The following is an 11555-nucleotide window of genomic DNA, read 5'->3' as shown; positions in this document are numbered from 1 at the left end:
AAACCAGGTGAGGTAATGCAACCTCTTGAACACCTACACAGTGACAAAGGACAGCAATGACAAGGTCAAGTGTTATCGAAGTTATTTTCTCCGATGTAAGATAAAATATGCCATTGATGACAATGTTGTATTTTTCCTACCAGTAATGCATCACTTAATTTACTTAACCATTGGTTTCTATGCACTGTTGTAAATTATTTATTTTCTGTGAATTTTTTTATCACGTTCAGTGTAAAACAAATCAGTAGCTACTGGATTTGATACAAATGAGAGCAGACACTGCCACCTGCAGGACAATAAACACAAGCTGAATATGCTAGAGATCAAATAAATAGGTAACTAAAATCTGAATGAGAATAAAATAAATCTGACAAAGAAAATAACAATTTAAGAATGTAGAAACAAGGTGCAGGAGAGAAAAAAAAGCATTTATTTAATGATACATTAAATTAAATAAAGCAGTATTTGAACAGCTACATATTTTAAATAACCATTTAAATGTTTAAACAGACATGTAAATATAAATTTCATTTTATGAAAATATTTTTGATGAATAGCAGAAAAATAAGAATTCAGTCTAGAACTTTAATAAAACAGCCAAACCTGCCATCTGCTGGACAAATATTGTAGCTAAACTCTAGGGCCCATAGATATATGTCGATAAATATACGACAGCAAAACAAATCGGCTCTGTATTCTAAAATGTTACTGGACTTCTCCAAGTATGGTGGTTATCACGTTTATGTATTGCTGTACTATATTTTCAGTCTGGTAGTAATACATACTGAAACATATATTACAGTTTTCTGACATTAAGTCCTTCTCCTTACAAAATATTTGCTAATACATTGATTCTTAACATTTTAACATTATAGTATTTAACATTTTGTATTTTTAGTTGTTCAAAGCAGTGTATTCTTAGACATCTTCAACACAGGTGGTAAATATTTAACCAATCACAGCCCAGATTTCCCACTGCTCTTCAACCTAGCTACTAATTACCTTGAACTCTTGCCTCTTCTAATCAATGATAGAGTTTAAACATTTGCTTTAATTACTCCACCTAATTCTGGATAACAGGTAAAAGGTTACAGTCACGCAACTGTTACAGCAACTCAAATGGTGAACACGAACACAGATTTTAGGTGAAAACTCTATAACTTTTTTCCCCCTGTTGCTGGTTCATAGATGTAATAATAATAATAATAATAATAATAATAATAATAATAATAATAATAATACATCCTGCACAATAATAACCATCGTGTGATGCTGCCGACAGAATTAATAATGATCTGATCATCACAGAACGCTTCAAAGATTTTAAATAGGGCCTTGTTTGGACTCCTGAAGTTTAATAAGACCTTAACATTTACCATGTTTTGGGATTAATAGCATTTGTGGACTGTAAACAGCCTGACTTTCATGCACTCAATTATGGTCCACGGAGCAGTTGAGATAAAAGCATCACTGGCCCTACTGGAAGGAATCTATAGCCACAAGGACTGGGAATCCAGGCTGGATTAACAAGGAATCAATGGCAATCAGTACGGGGGGTTTAGATCTGCAGACAGCAAAGGGATATGGCATTAGTCTGGAAACAGCTACAGACTACAACGATATGGGATTAGCAGGTATATATGATAAAAGGAGTGAAAAGGTTTTGTGCTTGTTGTTGTGCCCTCTTGTTTTCCTTAATCGTTGGTTCAAGTATTGGTGCAACCTATTAAACTTACAGTTTGTGATTGTGATAATGATAATAATGACTGTAAATGCTGGTTTTATTCTACTTCCTAGTAAACTTAACAAAATCCTTTTTTTTGGCCCCTAAAATAATTCCCTCTACTGCCATTAAAGTTTCACATGGGTGGGGGGTACACCACCAGGGATGACAATTATTGCAACGTTTTACTTCTGTTTTACCTACAATCACAAACCCTTCAAGATAAGCTATCGTGAGGTGAAAGTATTCTCGTGTTATTGCAGTTACTGTTGTCTAAAAACAGCGTTGGTTATTTATGACTTCAGACCTCCAGAGGTCATATTAATTGGAGGAACGCACTCTCCTCCCTTTGATAGGCTGGGGAGGCCTGAAGTTGTTTTCCATCCGCATCTTCTGATCGTCGTCCTCTTCGGTGAACAGAAGCATTCTGAACATCCCCAGCTGCATTCAGAGGGACAGAAACATGAACTCTGGAAAAGACATTCATTTCCTGCACAACCCTTCCTCCATATTAGATGCTATAATAAGACAAATATGCAGAGTATAACTTAACAAATCCCATGAAAGGTCCAATAATCAACAACATATGCTCATCTCTAAAGCAAACCTGGCTTCCCATCTCCAAGCACACTTATACTGTAGTCATAATTCAAAAACAGATTTCTGTAAACAATTGCCTACAGCATTTGGGCAGTTTTCTGCAATAATTACTCAAACAGCAGCAGGTTTAGCAAATTTTTTAGAGGCAGTTTGATGCTGCACTGACAGCAGAACACACGTAGGATCAGCTTAGATCAATTTAGAACTTTCTAATGACCTTCTAGTGTTTCTCACTGCAAAGCTGTGGCTCACTGATGAGTTTTAATACAGCTCCATGGCACAGATAAAACAGCTTCCTAAACTTACAAGTACCCACAAAACCAAGTTAGAGTTTGGCACTTCCTCTCTAACTCTGTGTCTACCATTATGTAGGGAAATGAAAAACAGTAATTCCTACAGGAGTAATTCCTTATTATATAAAGGCTTTTCCCTGCTGGGTCTCCATGTAAGCAGTTTTCAATTAAATCCCTGTACCCATCCAGTCACCCATCAGGATAATCAGCTGGAGGGGATCAAAGGCTTGAGGAATGGAGTTATAGTCTGTGGGGCCAGTTGCCTGTCTTACATTCACCCCAAGCAATGCTACAGATATGGGTTTATAGATAGTTCATGACCAACACCCACAGTGCCTCCACCAATAAAACCTCTGGTTCCTCATGTACAATTATAGATTTGCAAAACAGGCAACTAGAGAAAATAAAGGGAAAAAAAAATCAACAAATTAATAGAATAATCCTGAGACTGGCCAGCAGTGGCTACAAGAGACTCACAGGGGGACCTGGAAGGCGTGTGCAGGCATCCAGTTAGTTAATTTTGACATCCTGCAGTTATCAGACCTTAACTTTCTGATTAAATTCTGTGCTAAGAGGCGTGGATAAAAAAAAAAAAAAAAAGATCTTTATGAACTGTGGTTTGAAAACAAAGGAAACCTTGACTGGTGCAAAGATGGCAGCACATATGGACGTATGCAGCGGCACAGCGCTCCCAACTATTGTGCACCTTTTATGTTTTTACACCTTTTCATTGAGTCTTCCTGCAATCTACTGATCACTTTCATTCTTCAGGAACTAACAGACATCTGTCTCAGCTTTGAACCTGGACTTTACTTCGGATTGGACCAACAGTATCCCACCTGAGATTGCAAGACCACTGTGTCCTCTGTGGTTTACTGTCGGGAACAGCAAGCAATGCAGACGGCACAGGGAGAGGAAACGCAAGAGAAAAGTAGGGATGGAGCGCTTGCTATCGCTCCAGCTGCGAAAACAACACAAATCACCCCTTCCATCCTCTTCATTACCAATGCCAGATTTACTACAACCACTTTGTCCGGAGGTGTTGTCTGCTGACTGTAAGTCCTGGCTTCATCCAAACATCCACTGCCTCATTGGAGTTACCAGGTCAGACCCTACACCGCCAGGACCGCAAAACAAGGACTCTGATAAGGCTCTGTGCTTATGTGCTAGACCACCCCTCCCCCTAAAGGCTATTTTTTTCTTTCTATACACTCCCTGGAGACCAGTGGAGCATAGCCAACCATAATACAGACGAAGACTCGTGGCTGTCACAACTGAGTGATCAACTGGCGCTTCAATGCCTCAAGCTATACTGGCTTACAGATGAATGTAGGTCACAATTTCTGACAGTTTCACGGTTCTGTTTAATACGTTCATTTTTTAACTAAACGCTATGAAAAAACGATCACACCTGATATTCTTCTTCTGAAGCAACGATTGTAGATCTTCTACTTTAGTAAAACAGAGCTTTTGCCAGAGTCATTACCCACTGCTGAGTACTACTTAATGATGTCTCTGAGTGGCTGTATAACAGAACGTGGAATAATCATTATCTATTACAGATAAGATTATTGGTGGAGTATAGACTCATTTACTGTTAATGATTCATCCCCAACACAATCATGTCATGACAATATAGCCACACTTCTCCGTCTCCATTTTGTAGAACAGAAAACGTTTCTAATGCAAAACAAAAGCACTGCCTAAGTTAGAAACTGGGTGTGTAAAGTGGTCACAATTGCAGCACTCACCTGCTTTTCAGACACTTCGATTGGCTCCTTCAGGATGATCCAGATAACACTCTCGTGTAGCGGAGGTGTGGTTAGAGAGCCGAGATAGGTCCAGTAGTGAAGACTGCTGGGAAGCAGGCAGTTGGGGTTGAAACCTTTGAAATCTGTGATACTGCCCTGAAACATAAAGACAATATAGCTGCAACACTGCAAAAATGCAACTCACAGACCATTCTTTTTTTTATATATGCAATAAAATAAGTCAACAATCACAGCTAGGCTACTCACTTTATACTTCACCATGTACAGAACATCCGTTATCATGTGGAGCCATCTGTGGTCATCACCTGTCTTACATAACAGATAGATATATTTTTACACACACATGCATGCGCCACGTTTCTCACATATTATTAACTTCCACTAAGATGGTTTCATACTATCATTATCGGGCATGAGGACAGAAGATGGGATTGAGAGAAATGTCTTACTTCTAAAAAGATACCAAGAACGGCAAGACCATCGGGCGCAGTTGATGCCTCTCCATACGTTTTGTACTTGACAGCATTCCAGTGAACTAAATGAAGCTACAAGCGAGGAAACAAAAAGAATAAGAAAAATAAGGTAAATAAATGAAGTCATGCATACCACATTGCAGCCCTTTCTGTGTGCTATGAAATAAGAGAATATCAGTATCTTTTTATGAGTATAAATATCTTTTTATAGCAAAGTCTGCACCACCACCTGTTACCATATACATTTTTACCAGTACACACACCCTATTATAATTATATAAGTTTTCTTAACCTGCATTTGGCCATCAGATACTGAGATAAAGGATTTAAACTCAACAGAAACCTACCTCAGATGCAAAGCCTTCTCCTGAAACAGTGTGTTCAGAGCCTCCATGTCCTTTTCCACCCCAGTGGAAATGAAATTGTTTCAGTCTGTAGGGGTTATCGAGTGGGCCTCCCTTGATCACTGTGGGAGATACAGAGAGATGTACTGTAGAGGTAAACAAAAAAAAAAGTGTTGGTGTTTCCGTGCAAGCACTTCCCCATACCTTTTGTTGTTTGATTTCTCTTCGCAGGTCTCTGCCTCACAAAATTTAGAGCCCTAAAATGTTCTTCTTTGCATGCTCTTTTCAGGAGTCGCTACAGCAGAGGCTCTGCTTCTCTCTGCTCTACTTACATCTTGTCTCCTCTTTTACGACATTCATGAACCACCTCTAAGGTCTCTTCCTCCTGCCTGGCAGTCCCATATTCAACATCTTTGGTCCAATAGAACCACTATCCCTCCTCTTAACATGCCCAAACCATCTCAGTCTTCCTTTAACTTGGTCTCCAAAATGCTCAACCTGAGCTTTCCTTCTGATGTACTCATTTCTGATTCTCATATGGTATAATCTCAGTGAAAATCTTAACATCTTCCATACTTCCACCTCCAGCTCTGAGTCCTGTTTTTTGTCACCAAAGATCACAATGTAATCTGTGAACTGTGCAAATATCACAGTTCACAGAGACTCCTGTCTGACCTCATCTGTCAACCTGTCATCAGTGTAGAAAACAAGAAGGGGTTTGGAGACAATCCATGATGTGATCTCACATCTACCTTGAATCCATCTGTGACTCCTAGCAGACGCCTCACCGCTGCCTTGTTGTCCTCATACATGTTCTATGCTTTCTCTAGAACCATGAAGACTTAGTTCAGCTCCATCTAACCTTCTCTATGTCACTCCATAGTGCCCTAAAATGACTTGTTGCATGCATAAATAAAAATAAAAGTGAATTTGAATATCTGCGAAGGCATTAGAAAATGTCATTTCATGAGAACACATCACAAACTATCCTTTGTGTAGCATCACACGAACGTCTGACATCATTAGTCAACACCCAGGAGTAGGGATGGGTATCGTTTAGGTTTTAACCGATACCAGTACCAAACCGGTACTTTTGAAACGGTGCCGGTGCTTAAACGGTGCTCGAACCGGTGCTTAAAGAATGAAGAACACAAACTTTGTCCAAAAACCTCTCATGTTTAGCTGTTTTTTTGTAAAAAGGCAACAATGTCAGCCTTTTCTGCAGCTATAGGGGATTTATGGTATCACTGTTGACTGGAAGCAGTGCTTAATCAATGGGGGAAAAAACCACCAACTTTGTCCAAAAACCTCTCATGTTTAACTGTTTCCCACTTTTTCTTTGGTCATTTTAGCCTTTTTGGCCAGGGTGAAGGGAGTATCTGTCATCAAACAAGAAGACAGCCGCATGTAGCTATGATGATGTTTGCTAGTTCACCTTACGTGCATTCATTTAATAACGTGGTTAGCCTACTCAATGTAAATTACACACGAACAACATTAAGCTACTCACGCAGAGAAGAACGGCTGCTGCTGCCATCATCATCCGTCATCATTTCTGCTACACTGGCAGGGCTAGGGGCCAGGACTCTCCTCTTCGGGTTCTTGGGGGATGTTGCAAACTCCAGGACCGATAACAGGCAGTAGATGTGCTCGGTGTGAGGTCTCGCAGCAAGCTATCAAATACGGTGCATTTCTCTGCTTTTAAAAAAACACTATGTGTCGCCAGGTGTTTCATCAGATTCGAGGTGTTACCTCCTTTGCACAGCATCACCTTAAAGCACTTGTTGCAGGCTGCTGAGTTTGCATCTTTTGCTGTGAAGTACAGCCATACTTTTGACCGCTTCGCCTTGGGCGTTTCCATCTGTAGCTCTACTCTAAAAGAACGTACGCACCTGGGCCCGCCTACTACGCTTGCAAAGGTTAAATGATTGGCTGGAATCCAAAGCGTATGACATCTCAGGAAAAAAAAAGCACCAAAATAAAGCACCGAGATGTGCGCTGCTTTTCGGTCTCCATCATGGCACCGGATACCGGTACCCATCCCTACCCAGGAGGTTTCAAATCATCGAATTTTGCAGTCAAAGCTGATATAGAAGCAAAGTCTCCAATGTCACGTTTCACAGACCTCTGTGGGCACCAGCTTAAGCTTCAGATGCAAATTGCCAGTCTCATGCAAAATCAAGATTAGGATATTTTGAACTTGTTTTTCAGTTTTAACAAGGGTAAATAGTAACTTTAATCTATGCCACGATGAGAACAGGAGACCCTGCAGACTGCTTTGTGGCTGTGGTATGCATTGCTGGATGTGGACTTTTTCCACTGTTATGATGATTGTTATTCATTGTGATGCTGCTGACATCGTTGTGACAAAAAGGATCAGATGATTCAAGGTCACATTAGCTGTGTAGGAGTGGCACAAAATGTGAAACAATGATCAACAATATGATATTAATGTTAATAATATGTAGATATCATTTTACACCATCTACATTGTAGTGATAAATATGTATAAATGAATAATGTGCAGAGTCAGGTAGCAATGTTGTAAATCCTGACCTTCGTAACGCTACTGTTAATATCTGTCTGAGGAAAGAAGAGCATAAACCACCTGCACTTATGAATCATGTTAGCTATTATAATTCTGTTTTATTATAACAACTTTAACAGTGTGCACCTGTCTCAGTATAACTGTTTTTGGCATTCCCAAAATGTTGATTCTGTTCACCTGGATGTGGCGTTTTCAGTGCGACAAAAGTTTTGTCACTCATCCAAGTGAGTTCTGAGGAAGACGTGTAATGGCAAACAAACAACGGGTTTAGAGGATTTGTGCAGAACATTTGAAATACAGAGAAATCGTGCTAAGGTTGTAGTTGATGGCAGTTTTTTTGAGGGTGTTTTATTTCATCGTTATTATCGATATTTCAGCAAACAGCCATTTGGCTGTTTTGTGATAACCGTCAGAGCAAAACAGCCTACTTTTCCGAGCTTATCATTCATGCTAATGTCTGGCTGGTTAACACAGATCCACCCAGTGATAAAGACAAATATTGTCATCATAACCACTGAGATCATCCAACATCATTATATTTCTTGTCCAGCAGACAGACAGTCATGCAGATAAGTGCTGCTTACGCTTTCCTGCAGCATAATAAGAGGCTTATTTGCAAACTGTGATAATAATCAGCTTTACACGTGGTTTTGCTTTCGAGAAATCAAGGGAAGGATTACTGGAAGTAAACTTTTAGCACAGATTTCCCCCTCATGTAACTGGCAGCAGATGTCAGACTGAAGATCAAGTTTGTCTTCGGCTGCTATTATAGTTGCACGGCAGTTATATAAACTTCTAAAACAGATATGGGCATGTTTGTAACACATATAATACATATATAACACATATAATATAACTACAACAGGTAAAGTGGAACGAGAATATCATTGAAGTGAATTTAAAACAAACAAACAAACAAAACAAAAGCACTATTTTCTCACCTGAACGATCATCTGAGTCATTGAACTCCACAACTACGGAGTGTCCATTGTTGGAGATGTTAATGGAGGTGCAGTGGTCATAATTTGTCATTATAGGGCCTAGATCGCGGTCATGTGAGGCCTCATTGGGGACGATATCAATTGGTGATTGCCGGTTCCCCTCCGCAACAGGGTAGTTTTTATACCATGAAGAGGGACCTATGGGAGAAACAAATATAATCAAAAACAAACACATTTACAACACACACAATTCTGCAGCTACAATGATCTGCACCAGATCTGTTAGTGTGTCACCTAACAATAAACCTGCAACTAAACTAATGAAGCTTTCTCCCTCCAGGCCACAACTAAAGGCTGGTGGCATAATCTAAAACTTTGGTCCTAAACAGGTATCGGGGAATTCAGATAGACTTTCTCAATAACATTAAGGCAATGTAGCACAGCACAGAATAAGTCTGCTTAAGAACATTAGACAGAGCAAAATTAAAAATATTACACTCTCTGTAACTCAGGGCAAATTCGACTGGACTGTCAGGTTGAGGTGAAACCGTTTATCCCGTTAAGCGTAGGGCTAATCGGGATTTAAAGGCTGTCTTTAACGTCTGAGTAAAACACGAAGCACCGCAAACAGGCCGTTTATTCCAGTTAAATTGCTAATTGCCTCCACGCAGGAAAACAGTGCCTGGAGCTTGCAGGTTGGAACATCTCACCGTCCTCCTTCCCGTATCCCCAGTGATGTCCCGTCATTGTCCCTGTCTGCAGGTTCCAGTCGGACCAAGCGGCACTTCGTTGCGCACGTGAAGGACAGGTAGGGACATCAGCGGGTACAGCTGTTCAACAAGTTTACTGGCAATGGGGAAGGTACCTCTTTTTGCCACGCCCACACGTGTGGGCGCGCGCACGACCATTGAACGCTAAAATAGACACCTCGTTGAAAAAAAGAAAAATAAGCGAAATCAAGAATGTGATCTACTAAAAGGTGCCCTTTGAGAAATCTTCCTCGCACTGCTTCCATGATGTAGACATGCCAAATCAATATTATTTAGTTTGTGCAATATTTTTTTTGTTAATTGCTGCTGCTTGTAGGTTTGGGATCTTTATTAAATTTAAAAAAAAAAAGTCAAATTCTTAATTAGATGTATTATTATTCATCCGAAACCTTGGCCCCGTAGAAGTTTAATGTCACATTTGAGTATTTTACTAACATACAGATGTACTGTAATCCCCCTTTTTTCTTTAGGTATTTCTTTCTGCTTCAGCTTTATACTCTAAGCTATATACTATATTTTGTAATAATCTATTATATAGAAGAATACTTTATACTCCATACCACTTATTTTAAAGCTTTAGTTACTTTTTTTTTTTAATTGTTATAGATCCCAGGAAGACCCAAGCAATTACAATCATAAACACCTGCAGTGATATAATCTGTATGATTCTTACAGAAGCCATTTTATATGAGTGAGGTATTAGGTATTGAAAATATATTTTGATTTTTACACAGGTTGCACTAATAATAAGTTTACTTAAGTTAAAAGACTAAAAGACTATTTAACTGTGCAAATAATTATGTTTAAACTCCTCTGTAGCATTACTTTTCAGGTAATAAAACTAACTGTTTTTTGTGAGTAACATCATCTCTAAACCATTCATCACAGCAAGTCTCACTGCCATCTTGTAATCCTTCATTTTCACTCTTTCTGCTATCTTTCTGTCATAAATCACCCCAACACTCGTCTCCAGCCACTCCACCCAGCCGGTGTTCCAGATCAACTGGCGTTTAGATCAACTGGCGTTGGTCGAACAGATGTGTGGCAGTCTTGCGTTTCAGGAGCTCCTACCGACAAACCAGCAAAAAAACGCCAAATGTGTCATCTGTGACACTTGTGAGGTTGTCTCAAACACACTCCGTCAGTCTTGATGCTGTTGAACAACAAAATGTTTAAAAATGTGGCGAGTTTACCTGGTTATATCACTGCGGTCAAGTGAGCCCTCACTTACGAAGTCGCAGTCAAGCTAGCCGCCCCGCCAGCCGCACCTAAAATGTTGTTGCACTACTCTTACGCATATTACGGTATAGGTGCCGACTGGCTTAGAAACGCAGTGTTTTCTGTCCTGACACTATTTTACTTCACAATCCACTCCCAGTTTTGGTTAATCTCCACTTTCACCCCTGTGATCCACAGCCCAAATTACTGTATGATTCAGAGAAAATTAACAATAAAATTTACCCAATTTACTCAACTATACTTTTAATGTCCTCATCTTTGAGCTCAGATTACAGGAAAACTGAAAGAGGTGACGCAGATATCTCACTGGATTCTGACTCTGGGGGACCCCCACTCTGCATGCTGTGATCCACAGCCAAAATTACTGTACGGATTTTGAGAAAATTGATAGTAAACTTTGCACAATTTACTCTACTGTACTCTATATATTCTCATCTTTGAGCTTAGATTACAGGAAAACTGTAAGAGGTGACGCAGATATCTCACTGGATTATGACTCTGGGTGACCCCCACTCTGCACCCTGTGATCCACAGCAAAAATTACTGTACGGATTTTGAGAAAATTCATAGCAAAATCTTCCCATTTTGCTTTACTGTACTCTACATATTGACATCTTTGGCCTCAGATTACAGGAAAACTATAAGAGGTGACGCAGATATCTCACTGTATTCTGACTCTAGGCTGTCGCCACTCTTCACCCTGTGATCCACAGCCAAAATTACTGTACGGTTTTTGAGAAAATTGATAGTAAACTTTGCACAATTTACTCTACTGTACTCTATATATTCTCATCTTTGAGCTCAGATTACAGGAAAACTATAAGAGGTGACGCAGATATCTCACTGGATTAT

At 39.7% G+C, this 11555-nt stretch overlaps 1 protein-coding gene across 4 annotated transcripts; it reads right to left on the bottom strand.

Moving 5' to 3' along the window:
• Positions 1 to 403: 403 nt before the first annotated feature.
• ca7 (carbonic anhydrase VII) lies at positions 404 to 10832 on the bottom strand. Of its 4 annotated transcripts, XM_086289475.1 has the most exons (8): positions 10658 to 10732; positions 10420 to 10531; positions 8695 to 8892; positions 5209 to 5327; positions 4838 to 4933; positions 4635 to 4697; positions 4368 to 4523; positions 404 to 2164 (listed from the first exon to the last, which is right to left on the bottom strand). In XM_086289475.1, exons 3-8 carry the CDS (start codon positions 8783 to 8785, stop codon positions 2045 to 2047), a joined length of 645 nt encoding a protein of 214 aa, XP_086145601.1. In that variant the 5' UTR covers positions 8786 to 8892; positions 10420 to 10531; positions 10658 to 10732; the 3' UTR covers positions 404 to 2044. The 4 variants fall into 4 exon arrangements, with proteins under 4 accessions (XP_086145601.1, XP_086145609.1, XP_086145583.1 ...); XM_086289483.1 differs by lacking the exon at positions 10420 to 10531 and having other exon boundaries at positions 10658 to 10832; XM_086289457.1 differs by lacking the exons at positions 10420 to 10531; positions 10658 to 10732 and adding an exon at positions 9405 to 9798.
• Positions 10833 to 11555: the final 723 nt, after the last annotated feature.

Source organism: Aulonocara sp. 'chitande type north' Nkhata Bay, linkage group LG1 (genome assembly GCF_057382095.1).
Source record: "Aulonocara sp. 'chitande type north' Nkhata Bay isolate Kocher_YH1m ecotype deep benthic linkage group LG1, A_spYH_male_GT1.1, whole genome shotgun sequence".
NCBI classification, from domain to species: Eukaryota; Metazoa; Chordata; class Actinopteri; order Cichliformes; family Cichlidae; genus Aulonocara; species Aulonocara sp. 'chitande type north' Nkhata Bay.
This window is presented reverse-complemented; position numbering and strand designations above follow the sequence as displayed.